The sequence below is a fragment of the Danio rerio genome, chromosome 13 (genome assembly GCF_052040795.2).
Source record: "Danio rerio strain M-AB ecotype USA chromosome 13, GRCz13ab, whole genome shotgun sequence".
NCBI classification, from domain to species: Eukaryota; Metazoa; Chordata; class Actinopteri; order Cypriniformes; family Danionidae; genus Danio; species Danio rerio.
In genome coordinates this window covers 42445016-42463241 of record NC_141033.1, presented here as the reverse complement: position 1 = coordinate 42463241, position 18226 = coordinate 42445016, and the positions used below count along the sequence as shown (strand labels likewise).

The window sequence follows — 18226 nt, the reverse complement described above, 5'->3', positions numbered from 1 at the left end:
GGGTTTTCACTTCCGGTTAAGAGAGACAAGGCAGAATAATGTTAGAACTCGGAGAGACAATTGAACTTGTTTACGTGTATCACATGGTCTCCCGCAACCCAACCCAGCACTGTTGGGTTACAGATTATATTGTCTGCCAACCCAAAATGGGTTAAAAACCAACCCAGCATCATGACCCAGCAGTTTTAACCCAGTGGGTTAAAAATGTAATCCATCATTTTTAAAAATCAGCTATGTATTATTTTATTTATTTTTTTTTTAACATATAGGCCTTCTAGCCACAACCCAACACTGATATTTCACTAATTCAAAAACCCAGAACACTGTCACTGTTTAACCCTTGATGGATTCTTAGTTCAGTCTCATCTTCAGTCAAAAGTTTGGGGGTGATTTTTCATAGCAACCTGTTGTTTGAAGGCCAGATATCAAACATCTGTAAAACTGCATTTTTTCATCTTAAAAATGTTGACAAGCTTCGATATATGCTACCATTGTCTGATGTGGAAATGCTTATTTATGCTTTAATGACCTCTTGGTTAGACTACTATAATGCATTACTAGGTGGTTGCCCTGCTAATTAAAAAACTTCAGCTAGATTAAAATGCAGCTGCTAGAGTGCATTCTAGAAGAAAGAAAGAAATTACTCCAGTTATTTCATCATTGCATTGGCTCATTAAATATCCTATAAATTTTACAATTTTATTGACTACCTACAAAGCCCTGCACAACTTAGCTCCATAGTATTTGAGGGAGCTCCTGGTGTATTATAGCCCCTCACGTCCACTACACTCAATTAATTCTGGACAATTGATTATTCCCAGAATGTCAAAATCATCTGTAGGCAGTAGATCTTTCTCATATCTGGCACCTACACTCTGGAACAGCCTTCCTAGCAAAGTTCGGGAAGCAGACACACTTTGTCATATTAAAACTAGATTAAAGACACATCTCTTTGCATTAGCATACACATAAAACACAAATGTTTTTGAAATCCAAATCCTTTAAATGATTGTTATTGCATTATTTACCGCAACTGGAGCCGGGAACACTTCCCAAAAGACATTATAATTTGAACGGCATCTGCGCTTATGTTAGTCTTTTTTTATTATTCCTGAGGTTTCCATAATCCTGGACCAGGCTGTATCCACTGCCCAGAATTTTTTCAAGTATTAGTTTTCTTTAAACTACATTCTGAATGACCAACACAAAAATCTTTAAGAAAAATTTCAAAATTCTAAACAAAAACAGTCTAAACTAATCTAAACAATCAGCTGCATTCAAAAAGCACCATGAAGTCAGTGCAACTTGCTAAAACTGCTAAAAAACAAACCCGATCTGTGCATTTGACAGTAGTGAGCTTGAGCCCTGCAGCGATTACACAGAGTCCATTAAGCACACCGGCTCACTGTTTAGAGACCAAATGGGAGCGGATGGGAACTTATTCTCTCTCTCTCTCTCTCTCTCTCTCTCTCTCTCTCTCTCAAGCAGTCTAATGAGCTGTGCTTGGATCCTTGTCTCGTCAGATCTGAGGAACGCAAGGCGGTATACAAGCAGTCCTGTTTGACCTCGTCTCAGTGGCGGGCCAACGTTTGGCAGCACCTGCTCTCAGCGGCTGTCATCAGATTTCAGCAACTGTCCAGACAGGCTGGCCTCCACCGACGACTCTGTCTTGCAGGACGATCACGTGAGAGACCCACAAACTCATCCCTGCTGATTCAGAGACACACAGAGAGAGTAAATGCCAAGCACATTTCAGGTTGCAAACCAACATGCATGTGCCGTGCGCACACACACTTCTACAGCTAATGTATCTTTTTAGGGACTACCTATGGAGGTTGTTATGCTGTACAAACTTTTCAACCCCCCTACCCCAATTCTACCCATAAACCTTACAAGAAACTTTCTGCATTTTTCATATTCAAAATAATTCATTCTGCAGATAAAAAAATATGTCCCCACAATGTCAAAATGTACTTGTATTGCTACACTTGTGGGAATATTTGATCTCCACGATGTAAGGAATACAAGGCACACACACATAAAGTATAGTACTCAGTATATCTGATTACTTGTTCCCACCTTTTGAACCCAATAAATGACATAACCGGACTAAAATAGACACAGTTTTTAAAGCCTTTGGAGTACAAGTATGACTGGGGTCCTATTTTAAAGAAGAACAGTCGTTAGTAAGTTGTCATCAAGTTTATGTATATGCTAAACATAGAAAGGGGTCAACAGTGCACAACTGCATGTAAACAGCTTTGAGTTACCTTCCAGAAAGCCATTCTTTTCCAATATTTTGATGTTTTTGGAGTGGTTTTATTGTTTCACAGATGCACCAGGCTGCTCCGAATCATTGGTGGAAACTGGATTTTAACTGAGAAGCAAAGACAGCAGAAAATGCCTTTCTGAAGTTGCATCAAATTAAATATCACAAGATGATAATGGCATCACATCCCCTTTTCAAAGGCATTCCGGTTCAATGCAATCCACTAAAGGCCTTTGCATACTAACTAAAACTGTAATTATTATTCTTTACATTCATTTAGCACTTTTCTGAAAACTCAAATCACTTTACAGATTTGAGTTTCTGACCGGTTCATCTTTGAACTTTGGTAAAATGAGGAAATAAGAATTCCTTACATAATATAGCACTTTTCTGGACACTCGTTTTACACATTTTTGGGGTAACTCCTAATCCACCACCAGTTTGCAGCATCCACCTAAATGACGCAATGGCAACGTACTGCGCCAGACCGCACACCAGCTGACTGGTGGAGAGGAGACAGTGATGAAACCAGAATGATAAAGCCAATTTTGATATGGGGATGTTAGAAGGCCATGACAGACATGCAGGACATCTTGGGATTTTAAATTACCACAGAGAGTAAGAACCTCTGTTTAACATCTCATCCGAAAGATGGCACTCACTGAGCAGAATAGAGTCCCCTTCACTATACTGGGGCATTGGGACCCACACAGACCACAGGTTAAGAGCCCCCATGCTGGTCTCACTAACACTACTTCCGGCAGCAACCTAGCTTTCCCATGTGGTCTCTGGTGCTGACTGGGCGCAGCCCTGTTTAGCCTGACAGACATCCCAAGTCTCCCAGAAGTTCCGGGAGTCTCCCGCAAATGCATAGAGACTCTCGGATGCCTGCAAATGTATGATAATCTCCCAGAAATCGTGCGTCTCCCACCCGGTCCTTAAATCTGCATTACCATCATCACCCGCTCACCAGGCACCCACTCTCCTGCAGCCTCCCACAAATCAACTCTGTCTCCCCAGAAATGACTTTTTCCAACTTGGGATGTCTGGCTTCAGTAAGCGACCATGTGGGAGTTGCAGAGAGCTAGCTGCCAGCTGTGTGATAAGTAGGTCCGACTCTTTGGATCTGCCGTATTTGACTCTGAAGTCTTCTCTAGGTCAAATATAAACAACGAGAAGTATCAAATTGAAGTGTAATTCTAACCTGAAGTAACTGTATTACTTTATGTCATAATGATGTATTTATGTATTTAATTGCACAGTTAGTAGAAATTGAAGCTATTGTACAAAAATGACTGTATTTAATTCATTTTAAATACAGTTGTAATTCAGTGAAGCTGTTTGCTTGAAAGCAACCTAAGGACTACCTAAATGTGACAGAACTGGACAGGAGGGCTGAATTACATAGCTCTGCGAACATTTACATCACATTTATGTAGCCCTTTATACACACTGAAAAAAATGTTTTGTTGGATCAACATATATATAATTACCAGTTACTTTATTAGGTACACCGTACTAATACCCTGTTGGACCCCGTTTTGCCTTCAGAACTACCTTAACCCGTTGTGGCATAGATTTACCAAGATTCTGGAAATATTCCTCAGAGATTTTGGTCCATATTGGCATGATAGCATCACGCAGTAGCTGCACATCCATAATGTAAATTTCCTTTTCCACCACATCCCAAAAATGCTCTACTGGATTGAGTTCTGGTGACTGTGGAGGCCATTTGAGTACAGTGAACTCTCGTCATGTTCAAGAAACCAGCCTGAGATGATTTGCACTTTATGACATGACGTGTTATACTGCTGGAAGTAGCCATCAAAAGATGGTCATAAAGAGATGGAAATGTCAGCAACAATACTCAAGTAGGTTTTGGCGTTGAAACGATGCTCAATTGGAACTAATGAGCCCAAAGTGTGCCAAGTAATATAGCTCATACCATGACACCACCACCAGCCTGAACCGCTGATACAAGGCAGGATGGATCCATGCTTTCATGTTGTTTACTCCAAATTCTCACCCTACCATCAGAATGTCACTGCAGAAATCAAGACTCAGCAGACCAGGCAACATTTTTCCAATCTTCTATTGTCCAATTTTGGTGAGCCTGTGTGAATTGTAGCCTCAGTTTACTGTTCTTAGCTGACAGGAGCATACCTCAGTTGTAACGAGTGGTTCTTCTCTGACATGGCATCAACAAGGCATTTGTGCCCACAGAACTGGCTCACTGGCTATTTTCTCTTTTTCGGACTATTCTCTGTAACCCAGTAGAGATGATTGTGCATGAAAATCCCAGTAGATCCGTAGTTTCTGAAATACTCAGAACAGACCACCAACAACTATGCCTTGTTCAAAGTCACTTAAATTATTATTCTGATGATTATGCTGATAGAAAATTAAGGCAATTTTGTGGCTATACCGTATTTGCCACTTTTTATTTTGCAATAATTACCTTCAATGGGCTTGCACAGTGGCTCTGTCTCTCCTAAGACATGCAGAATAGGTGAATTGAATAAACTAAACTGGCTGTAATATATGGGTGTGTGTGTGAATGAGAGAGTGTATGGGTGTTTCCCAGCACTGGGAGTCCACAAAGTGCATTCTAAGTGCTGGGTTGCGGCAGAAAGGGCAACCTTCCTGGCCATATGCCAGGGAAATTGGCGGTTCATTCTCCTGTGTCTGCTGCTGACAAATGAAAGTGACTAAATATCTAAGTCCAGACTTATCCATACTTATCTATCATATCGGACTTGACTATATCTCAATATTCTTGACTGACAATTACAATCTGACCTGCGAAATAATATACATCCCCACAAAAACACATTTAGCTTTTAGTCTTATGCAGTTTCACACTGAAAGTGAGTTGAGTTGGCAGATTTTCTCAGTTTAGTGTGAAATGTAACGAAACAAAGATCATCTGCCAGTGCCAGAACGTGGTCCTACACATGACACTTGAGACAAATGAACAGCGGCATCACCGATTACCAGGCGCTGGGATGAATTGGCTTCCTCTGTCTTCTTTGCATGTGCATTGTGATGGGATGGAAGTGTTTGGATGCTCTACAAAAGCAGCTGTCATATCGGCTGAGACACTATAATGGGACATTCATTACGAAGATTCAATGCGTCTTTTGTGTTCAGCCAAAAAACGTGACAATTCCACGAACAGATTTTGTGTGATTAAACAGTGCTGTCTCAATATGGAGTTAATAAACTGTGAAGACAAAAACACATTTAGGGCTGTATAATATGCTTCATTTAGAGCTAGTCACACTTCTGATTTAGAGTCTAAGAGGAAGATACCTGTGTATGAGTCTATTTCTAAAGCATATTAGGTTAACTACAAGAATAGAATAGAATAGTATAGAATAGAATAGAATACAATAGAATACAACAGTTTGACGGTATAATCTTGTGTGTACAAAAAAAATCAAACACGAAGAGTCTCAAAACCCTTTTGTAAGAGGAACTACTTTCTTCCTCCATTCCTTCACATCTGCAGCTGACATCAGAACTGCAGAAACCATTGCTCATTCACAAACGTCACTTTAGAGCTAATATTTGAATGATTTTCTTGCGCAATGTCTAACGGGATGACAAAACAGGTGATTTTGCTCACATTTTAGGATTATAAGGCTGAAAGGCATGAAATGCCATCAGTCTATATAGATTTCCCATATTCACATATCTATATAGGTTTCTGTTGCAATCAGTAGATCACAATAATTATCCCTAAAAAAGCCGAAGCAGAACAATCACTACTAGATTACTGTTTTGTTTGCAATGAGGAAAAACACTAAACACATTCGGGCATTTCTTTCTTTCTGTTTAATGAACTAGTCTGCAATAGTGAAAACAGGACACTCATAGAAACAGATGGCCAACCAAAAAGTAACTCAGGGTTTTATAAAAAGGGGCCAACACAAAATACATACATTCCTGTTATGTGAGTCCCATCTTACACTCAACACACTACAATTATTATGGTATAATACAGCACTACAACATACGAGAGAGAGAGAGAGATCACTTCGAAAGTCACTTACTCGTTTTATAATGATTTGATCAGCTGTAGTTTAAAATTACGCTGAGTTTTCCTTTCTCAAGGGGCTTATTATGCGATCTCTGTCACCATCTTGTGGAAGGACAATGTTAACAGTCTTTGGTTTGCTCAATGACAGGCTAATGCCAGCTAATGCGCTGTCTCTCAGAAATTATAAGTATTAATAATAGTCACTATTCTTACAATCAAACTTCATGGTTGTCATCTAAACAACAACAATCTCAATTAAAAAGCCTTAAAAGTACATTATGTTGTCTAACAGCAGCAATATTTGTCAACCAGTAGTGTCCTCTGCTTGTTACTGTATGTGGGTGAAGTAATACACAAGGGTGACACTACGGACAATTTAGCCTACTCAATTCACCTATACCGCATGTCTTTAGACTTGTGGGGGAAATTGGAGCTCCCGAAGGAAACCCATGACAACATGGGGAGAACACTCCAAACAGAAACGCCAACTGCCCCTGCCAAGGCTCGAACCAGCGACGTTCTTGCTGTGAGGCGAACGTGCTACTTACTTCAAAAATAAACAGTTTGGAGTCATTGGAGTCATTGCCTTCAGAAATCCCTTTCAGAAGTCCAGAATAAATTAATATTGAAGTTTCTAAATCTGAAAACAACAGCTGTAAGTGTTAAAAATACGATAATATTGGCAGACAGACAAATAATAATAATAATAATAATAATAATAATAAAAAAACATAAAATTTCATAAATTGCTAGTTGCTTGTACTTTAATAAAAGTAATAAACAATCAAATATTTCCGAATTTCGTAACATTTTATTTTACAGTACATATACTGACCAGCAATAAGTAATAACAGTAAATTATGCATAATTAATTACATGCTATAATACAAAATCAAAAACAGATATTCAATTTATTGATATTTACGAAAGTTTGTTGATATTATTCAGTACTTGTTAAAAAATGCAGTTACAAAATAAGACTTAACTTAATATTTTTGGACCTAACTGTTGAACACTTTAATGTAAAAAGTGTAAACAATGAGCCTCTTAATACGCTTATGACTAACAAAATAATTGATGCTATACAACCGCTTGACGCTTTTGTACCTCAGCGTACCACATAGCCAATTATAAACATAAAAGAACATAAATACAGGTACCACGGTTTACATCTGGAATACCATCTGCTACCACCACTGTACCATCGCCACAACAGATGCGAAACACCAACCAAAGACAAGACAAAAGTAACCGGAGTCTGTTCTCAAAATAAGGGGCGCTCAGAACATTGCAATCGAGATGCTGTAGTAGTATCTGTGGATATAGTAGTATCTGTGGATAACTGACGTGTGTGCCCGAGCTCTTACTTATATTCGTGCGCTCTCGCTTTACGCGCAGTTTGATGGCGTCGCCGCGCGCTCCTCACCGCGTCCTCCGATCATCGCTTGCGATCGCGCGGTTTATGGACGGCGAGGACCCGATATTATGATAGCACACTGTCCGGGTTGATTCTGCAACATTGTTACCAAAGTGGTCCGGGGAAGCTGTTTCTCCGCTTGAGCTCCGAACCGAGCCTAACTGAAGTTTCTCGGATACAGGTGTGATCTCTCTCTAACTCCAGCTGATGATCATTGACACGGATCTGGGCTGCCGGATTCCAGGAGATCGCAGCAGATCTAACGCAAAGGTAAGTTTACATATATACACTTGTTATCATGACGATGATGATGAGGATGATGATGATGATGATGGTGGTGATAGTGGGAGTTTTACCGAACAGTGATGCTCTGACAGAAATAGAGGAGACAGGGACTAGTTGTCACACTTTTGCTCCAGTAAACATTTGTCAGGGTTGGTTTAAACTTGAAAATGATCGGTATTTATACCTTAAAGAAGTGGAGGCACATATATATTGTGCAATTTCTTCATTATAGCAGTGGGGGGAGAAAAAGGCACTGGTCGCTAAACGCACATTGACAGCGGGGCATGTTGTTACACTAAGTTACAATGAACATATTGGTTTCAATTGACAATCCGTCAAGGATTACACATGATTTGAAATGTGATATATTATAAAGTAATAAAGGACATCTTCCGGAACATATTAGAAATCTTTTTACACATCTGAAAAAAGTACACAAAAGTAAGGACAAACTACATTTTAAGTTTCAAAATAAGATTTGTTTACATATTAACTGTACAACTGCATAACATTAATCTACACTGAACTGTGTTTGAACAACATTTCTAAATCGTAGTTAATGCTGATTTCAAACTTAATATAAGTCAGAATCGTACTTGTTGATAGTTAATGCAGTCTGTGAACAAACATTGTAGGACTGGCCGTGTGTTTGGTGATGCTTTAATAAATCATTACATGTATGCTGATGATTTGGTTATCTTTTCCCCAAGTAGCACTGGTTTTCAGCAGCTGCTTAATATTTGTGCCGATAATGGGCAGAGATATAATGTGCAATATATTCAAAAAAGAGACATGTAGAACCAGTGATATATGATTTTTCCAGATTTGTATTAGTCAGGGCAAGTTTTAAATGTTAGTAAAACAGTTAAATATTTAGGGCATGTCAATACTGAAGACATCAGTGTCGGTAAGGATATGTACAGGGAACGTCGGAAGTTACAGTTGAAGTCAGAACTATTAGTCCCTCTTTGAATTAGTTTTTCTTTTTAAAATATTTTCCAAATTATGTTTAACAGAGCAAGAAAAAATTCACTGTATGTCTAATAATATTTTTTCTTCTGGAGAAAGTCTTATTTGTTAAATTTCTTCTAGAATAAAAGCAGTTTTTTTTAAAAACAATTTTAAGGTCAAAATTATTAGCCCCTTTAAGCTATATATATTTTTTGATAGTCTACAGAACAAACCATCGTTCTACAATAACTTGCCTAATTACCCTAACCTGCCTATAACCTAATTACCTAGTTAAGCCTTTAAATGTCAGGCTGTATAGAAGTGTCTTGAAAAATATCTAGTAAAAAAGTATGTACTGTCATCATGGCAAAGATAAAATAAATCAGTTATCAGAAATTAACTATTAAATCTATTATGTTTAGAAATTTGTTGAATTAATCTTCTCTCCGTTAAACAGAAATTTGGGAGGAAAAAGTAAACAGGGGGGCTAATAATTCTGACTTCAATTGTATATGCTCAAGCAAATGCTGGTGAGAACGTTTTATTTGTGTTCTGTGCAGGTAAACCTCTTTAGAACTTATTGCAGATCTTTATACACAGCTCCTCTGTGGTATTCTTAAAAAAAAAAAGAATCTCCATAAGCTGCTGGTTGTGAACAATGACTGTATGAGGATTCTTCTTAAAAAGGCATAGATGGTGTAGTACAAGAGAATTATTTTGTAAGGTAAGAGTTCAATCATTTTTGGCTTTGATGAGAAATTTGATCTAAACGTTTATCTGTCAATTGGAGAATTCTCAGCATAGCATTTTAATGAATTTAAATCAATCCTAGACTTACTGAGGTGCATTTTCAGTCACCTTTGATAAAATAGTGGCATAACTGTCTTTTCTTTTTTAAGGTATATAGCATGGTTTGTATTGATTTTGTCTGTATTTTGTACTATTGGACCTAATGTCTGGAAAAAAGAGAATTATAAATATAAAAAATATATTTAGGTATTTTAAACAAGCAACATTGACAGAGATTAATAAATACTAATAAACTATACTGGTCATAGTTTTTAACCTTGCATTAATTAATGTTAACAAATGAGAACTTACTGTAAAGTGTTACCTCACAGTCTTTAACTCACAGAATTGTTGTGTTATAGGTCTTAAATTATTTTAAACAGGTCTTAATTATAAAAGTTGGCGAAGCAGTTTTACTTATATATATATATATATATATATATATATATATATATATATATATATATATATATATATATACGTTTTTTCTTGCAAAAACATGCTTATTTCACAACAGATGTTTGATATTTTACAGCTTTTTCTTTTAAATTAAAATCCCTAATCAAGAAAAGAAAACTAAAAACAATTACACAAGTCCTCATGATAACAACAGCAATATATCCCTTTACATAATCTTCCATTTACACAAATACTATTTACAGTAGAAAGTGTAAGCAGACATAATATTTATAAATAGATGTGAAACTTAAGGTTTTATAACAGAAACGCATTAGGTTGAATAGGAGTTATACTCAATTCATTTAGACCAAAAGCAAACAAATGTATTGTTTAGATTATTCATGGAGTTTTCTTCATAATAAATTTACTTTTAAACGTTGAATGTAAAACTTGTCATTAAAAAAAAGAAACATTATGTTGAAATAAAGTCTGTACAACTGGAGTTTTATTTGTTTTAATACATTAAAATATGTGGTTTAGAAATAACTACAATTGTTTTTTTTTTTTTTTTCAAATATAGGGTATATGCGGAAGTATGCTAAAGGACTTTTAATTTGTCAGTAACCTGGGTTAAGCTCTTCTGGTGTACTGTATGCCATTACAAAATCAGCACATTTAAGGTCTGTTTTCTTTAAAAAATCAGGGACCCCCCGTGGCTGAGTGATATCTAGTGGGTCTCAGATTGTACAATAAGCACTGCATTAAATGCCATTTTCCCCCTTCATGTTTTTAAAATATGAACATTTATTTCACCTCAGGTATTTTCGATGGAGCTTCTGCGCTTGCCTGTCGATTCTGACGGGCATGTGCGAGTAAACAGCTTTTTGTCTTGTTTTACGCTTAAGCAACTAAATGAATGCCAAATGTATTTTAATTACATTACATCATCAATGCTGTAAAAGGAACTGTATAAAATGGAAAACAGTCACATTATCCGTTCACCGGAAGTTTATCAGCATGGGAAATAGCACTAGCAAAGCATATACCCTATTCCATTAGTCCAACGGGGCCATTACCCAAAATCCTTAGTGTTAGCCCTGTATAAGTCTAAAATCTCATTCATAATGGTCATAAAAGGGTCTTAACAAGTCTTAAGGTTGACTTAAACCTGCAGAAACCCTGTTATTAGTACTTACAGTACATTCTGATGATCTTATTCTACTTACCTAATCATACCTAATACATATACTACTACCCTAATAACTGTTAATACGCAGCATATTAGAAGTTTTTTTTAAGGTAAAAGTCATTGTTAATGGTTTAGTGATAGTAAGAATTATACCTTAAAATAAAGTGTGACCGATTATTTTTGAAATCTAGTAGAATTTATGTTGAGCATAGCACTAAAACATCTTATTTGACACGTTTCTTTTAGCTTTAAGTTTGAAACCAAACTTCTGCTACATTTACTTTATCGCATTATATCATAACCTCCATTTATTTGTTCATAACTTCTGTTATTGTACTTAGATTACAAAACATTAAAATGCTTTTCATTAATCCACATGAGAGTGTCAGACTGCTGTAAACTGAAGTTGTAGCACTAAGCGAGAAGCCTTAGATTGTCAGAGTTTAAGTTACATTGATCTTTATCCATTAGAACTTTTACAAGTGCATCTGTAAAAGAGCTGCCTGTCAGTTTCATGTTGCTACAAACTCATATTCATGTTAACAAGATGCAGAATACAGCACGTCTCACAGATGTCCACATCACCGGAAAAATCCTGAATTAACATTGTCATTTATCAGAAGACATTGAAAATTCAGGCAGAAACAGATGAGGGGTGTGTGTTTTATGAGCGTGCTGACATCTACAGCCTCTGCTACCTTGATTCATAGTGTTCGCCAACTGCACTGCTGCCAACACTTCATGCACAAGTGTTATTTACTACAAAATACATGCTTTCAATGCTGTGTTTTCAACCCTGCCGTTTGCTTTTATTCTGGAATTGATCAGAAACGTGCTCTTCGGTGTGGGTGTTTTGTTTGGTTTGGGTCAGAATTTTGCTAGAGTCCAGTAGGACCCGCTGTCTGCTGCTTGCACAATCTGTGATATATTTCCATCAACTTTCACACTGTGTTGTTTAGCATTCAAAGAGCAGAGCAGCTTTACAGCCAGGAATGCATTACTTATATTTTAATTTCACAGATGCTTAAATATAATCCGACTGTACACTAAGTGTTTCCCATCAGAGATCTGCGAACATATTACATAAACCCCAAAGTTCTGAAGTGTGATTGGTCGAGCCTGGTTCTGTATATCAATGCACCAATTTGCTATGTTGCTAGGAAACTGTAAACATGCAGTCTGTGAACTATAATGAACTATTGAGGAATGTTATTTAGGGAAGAATAGCATATTATGATGTGTATTAGTCATAATATGACTAATATTGAATATAAAATATAAAATTATAGGCCACTTTATTAGGTACACCTGTCCACAGCCTATCTGAGTATTGGTGCTGACCGTGCCCATCCGTTTATGACCACAGTGTACTCATCTTCTGGTGGCTACTTTCAGCAGGATAACATGCCATGTCATGTCAGACTGTTTTCTTGAACATGACAATGAGTTCAAATGTACTCAAATGGCCTCCACAGTCACCAAATCTCAATCCAATAGAGCACCTTTGGGATGTGTTGGAAAGGGAGATTCGTATCATGAATGTGCAGCCAACAAATATGTAGCAACTGTGTGATGCTATGATGTCAATAAGGGCTAAAATCTCTAAGGGATTTTTCAGTACCTTGTTGAATCTATATTACGAAGGATTAAGGCAGTTCTGAAGCCAAAAGGGGGTCCAACTCGGTACTAGTAAGGTGTACCTAATAAAGTGGCCGGTGAGTGTATATACATATAATATACTTTAAATTTAGTTGACGATAGATTAAAATGTTAAAACAGACTGTCAAGAGCAGAAATATTTAGTCTCTGGATTTGTAGCATGTCTAAAGGAAGGTTTTGTGTTCAGTATAACTCAAGCTGTATTGACAGCATGTGTGGCGCACTGCCGATTACCACAAAGTAATTTAGACTTGTCCCTGAGCAAACGTAGGAGCAATAATGCACTTACAATTGAACATTCCTTGACTTCTCCACAGTCCAGCTCTCTCTCTCTCATGTGCCTTTGTGCTGGACAAGGGCTTCACTTCTCCTATTTATTCAGGAAAGAAAACAGCATGAATTTATATATCATAAAGATATATAGTGCATTAGAGTAGCTCTATTTGTTAAAGGGAGAGTTTATTTAAAACAAAACGTCAGTATTTACTTACCGCATGCTGTTACTTTTATACTTGTGGAACACAAAAGGAGAACAGAATATCCAAACAAGCTCCAGAAAGGACACAAAAAACACTATAAAATAGTCTATGTGATCCTCGTATTTCACTGCAAGTGCTTTGATCAGTCAGACAACAGCTCTCTATGAGGAACAGGCTAAAACTAAAAGTCTCCCTTTAGGCTATTGAAGGTTTCTAATTTTGTTCTGTCTACTCCAATACACTCTGAAGGCTTCAAAGGTGTTTTTTAAACAACGATACTTTAGAGAAAAAACATTTTGGATACCACAAAGAACCTTTTTTTTCTTAGTGTGAAGAACATTTTATTATTACATAAAACCTTCTTTCTCTGCAAAGAAGCTTTAATTAAATACATTAATACAAATAAAAGGTTTTTTTTTATTTGTATTGATGGTTCCATGAAGACTTGATGACCTTTAACATACAGTGAACCTTTTAAATCCACAAAGGTTATTACCCAGCAAACAATTTTGTGTTTAATATACATCTAAGTCGGTGACAATTACCTAGTGGTACTGGTTACGTGCGCCGATATATAGCACTATGGTGCTTACAGCAACCCGAGTTCGATTCCCTGCTCAAGGTCCTTTGCTGACCCTTCCCCTCTCTCCGCTCTCAATACTTCGCTGTCTGCAACCTCTGTCCTTTCCAAATAAAGGTGAAAAACCCCTAAAAACAATTATAAAAATTTTTTCATAAATAATAGACATCTAAATGTAGACAGCCTGGCTGAAACAAGGCTAAACTTGGGTTTTCAGTGAAAATCTAATAGACATCTAAGAATAGCCCAAAACTAGACTAGTCGTCAAATAGACAGATTCTGTTTCTTTGATGACTAGTCTTGTTTTGGCCTATTCTTAGACGTCTATTAGATTTTCACTGACAGCCCAAATTTAGCCTTGTTATAGCCACAATGACTGTTTTTCGACGCCTATTAGACATCTTTTTAAAATAAAAAAAGCTTGCATATTGCAAAAATGTACATTATTATTATAAAAGGATTACTTTAAAGAACAGATAGAGATTAAAGCTTGTTCATGGAATCATTCATTTCATTAATTCATTCATTTTCTTTTGGCTTAGTCTCTGACCCATTAGAGCAGGGATGTCCAAACTTTGTCCTGGAGGGTCGGTGTCCTGCAAAGTTTAGTTCCAACCCCAATCAGACACACCTGGGCTAGCTAATCAAGCTTTTACTAGGTTGTCTAGAAACATCCCTGGAGGTGTGTTGAAACAAATTGGAGCTAAATTTTGCAGGACACCGGCCCCCCGAGTTTGGACACCTTTGCATTAGAGGTTGCCACAGTGGAATGAATTGCCAACCATTCCAGCATATGTTTTACACCGTGGATGCCCTTCCAGCCTCAACCCAGTACTGGAAGGGCACTCAATCACACACACCCATACACGACAGCCACATTTGTTTACCCAATTCACCTATAGTGCATGTCTTTGGACTGGGGGGAAACCCACGCCAATATAACACAATGTTACCCCGCCGGTCCTACTTCACCCAACCCGCTTTAAGCTGGGATTGAAACAGTGACCTTCCGTATGAGAATCGTTTGCTCTAACTAGGAGGCTAAAGACCATGGCGTCTAGCGTCTGTCGCTAGAGCACTTTTAGAGGTCAGAGGAGTGAGGTTTACCTACACAGCACTTCACTAACTGGCCTTCGTTACACTAACCCGGGGAGAACATGCAAACTCCACACATAAATGCCAAGTAGCCCAGCCGGGACTCGAACCAGCAGCTTTCTTGCTGTGAGGCAACTAATCACTGAGCCACCGTGTCGCCTCTTCATGGAACCATTAATGGCTATAAAGAAGTTTTACTTTTTTACAAGTCAGCATTGCATCCACATTTCTATAAAGAGATCATGTTTAAACAGGACGTTTTCAAAAATACCAGTACATTTTCTCTAGCAATTTACCGGACTGAAAATTACCAGTAACATTACCAGTGTTTACCTTAATAAGCTTACTTTGATGTCTGCTGCACAAACCTCTGTGGTATGTGATTAAACATCACTGTGTTTTAGCTCTATTGAGTGCCTCTGCCTTTGGATTCTAGAAACAACATTTTTCCTCCTATTGTTTAGTAGTACTTTGAAGTATTCTAATATGATATCTCTGGGCCAAAAACAGCTCCATGAATATAAACTGTTTAGAGATCATTTTTTGTTGTAGGCAAAATGGCAACAATAAGGCAAAATATGTATTTTTGCTTTTTTTTATTAAAATATCCAAAAACCACTAGAACAGTGTTTTTCTGACTTATGTTATCCCAAATGTTTTAAAGAACATTCAAATCCAGAAAAAATAAGCAATTTTAACTAGTGACATGGACCGTGTGTTTTGTGTTCATGCTAATTATGTCATACATTTCTGATTTCTGGTTTGGTTTTTATAGAAAAACAGGGAAACACCAAAGAAGTTTTAATATATTGTTTTGAATTAGATGGAACCTTAAAATGCAGCACTTTTTTCTTTCACACATGGTCATGACCAGAAGAACTGTAAGCATTTGACTGTGGCATAATAAAAGCTCTGCTGCTTTCGTGTCATGTCACACTCTGCTTCACTTCATCCACGAACATGATTTCTGTAGGAGGAAGTCCCATGGGATGAAGTCCAATAGGATGTAATGAAGACAACAACTCCCATGATTCCACACTAGTCATCAAACTACACATTTGTTTGTTGTGAATATGCACCCTCTAGTGGCAAAAATTACATACTGTGCAGTGTGCCTTTACACTAATGTCTAGTGATATTCTTTATTTAGTTTGTTTTATTTATTATGAATAGATGTCCATTATGCACATTTGTTAACAAACCTACTGTGCATCGGATTGTACGTGAAGTAAGACTGGAATTACAGAAAAACTAATTTCATGGAGGGAGACAATACTTCAATTTGTCATTCACAATTATCTTTGAAACTTTTGCAAACGGTTTCAATTCACAAACAGCTATATCACACAAACAAAGAACAATAAGGAGACTTTAAAGCGGTGGTCCAGAGTGAATTTTTAAGGCTTGGTTGTGTTTATAAGATGCAACCTAATGTGTGCTCATGCTTCATATGCAGTGCTGGAAAGAGTACTGAAAAATTATACTTAAGTAAAAGTACTATTACTTGCCTACAAATTGAGTGCAAGTAGAGTAAAATATCTGTTGTAAATATTACTCGAAGTTTGAGTAAAAAGTAGCTCTTATAAAAGTACCCAAAAGTAGTGAGTGGTGAGTATTTTGCTGTAAAAAGCTGATGCATTTACATGCAATTTGTGGATGTGTGTTAACGTGATATTCTGTAGAGCATTTAGTTATTTCCCAGCAGGCACTCAATGTCATAAGACGTTAAAATTAGGTTTGATTTAGGTTGTGATGTCAGGTGACCAAAGACAGCGTTATTTTGATGTCCAATAATGACATCAAATGATGTTGATATTTGGTTGATTTTAGGTTGTGTTACAAAGCAATCAAAATCCAACATCAAGCCAACATCTTAAACCAAGGTCATATTGGCATCAAATACTGATATTTATTCGTCAGGTAGGGCAACTAAAATCCTACGTCTGATAGACGTCATAGTGGTAATGTCCATACAACGTCAAGCTGGAAAATCATTAGACGTTGATATTTGGTTGATTTTAGGTTAGACATTGTCATTGACCCGATGTTAAGTTCTGACATCAACCTGATTTTCATTTCCAAACAAAATGCTGTTTCACCACATCGTTGGGGTACAACATCAATCTGACGTCATGTAGATGTCTTGTGCCTGCTGGGTATTTAAGGCTATTTCTGTCATCATACAGTAAACATCCGTCATCTTCTCATCAGTGACATGCATCTAAACTGTCTCTGGGTCAATGTGTGTAAAGATTTGGGACATCTTCTTGGACACTTTTAATGCTTCCAAACAGTTTGCTGCAATTATAAATCACCCATGTCTTGAGGTTGTTAATTATAATGCGATTTATCTTCTATGTGCAATTTGATTAGACAGGAATCAGACAAGAAAAAAAAAATAGTGACTGCAGGTTGAAGGAAAATAGTGGAGTAAAAGTACAAATACAGCACAAAAAAATGTACTCAAGAGAAAGTAAAAGTACACATTTTTAAAACTACTTGGTGAATCACAATTCCTGAGAAAAAACTACTGTTACAGTAGTTTGAGTATTTGTAATTTGTTACTTCACACCACAGTTCATATGTACAAAAAAAAGTCATGTTATTTTTTCATATATCTTTCTTTAATTAATTCAAGGATCGGCTGCAAATCACCAGAAAAAGCGCAACGCCTTTACACTTTGCGCCTTTACGCTATGCGCTTTGCCTATGCTGTGTAAATACAGTCAGTCAGTGTAACTTAGCCTGAATCAGACAGAAAACGAAGAGGACAAAGCTTAACATTATGCCTGCTCTCTAAAATAAAACCTAACAAGTGTCTTTTATATATATTTGGATCATAAGCATGTGTAAGTAATATGAAACAATCACATACCTTTTGCGAGTTCATTATCTGAGATGTTGAGATGAGATGTTGAACACACAGAAACCATCCACATAGAGAGACACTGTCTTTTATATATATTCGGACTATAAGCATGTGTAAATAATATGAAACAATCGCATACCTTTTGCGAGTTCATTATCTGAGATGTTGAGATGAGATGTTGAACACACAGAAATCGTCCACAT

The 18226-nt window shown here is 37.0% G+C and overlaps 1 protein-coding gene across 3 annotated transcripts in view; it reads left to right on the top strand.

The window, feature by feature from the left end:
- Positions 1-7705: 7705 nt before the first annotated feature.
- The window catches only part of zgc:171482, a 175993-nt gene continuing 165472 nt past the window's right edge, over positions 7706-18226 (top strand). For all 3 annotated transcript variants that reach the window (NM_001442163.1, NM_001442162.1, NM_001128272.2), the window contains 1 exon segment: positions 7706-7998. In NM_001442163.1, coding sequence (NP_001429092.1) covers positions 7936-7998 — 63 coding nt within the window. In that variant the 5' untranslated portion in view covers positions 7706-7935.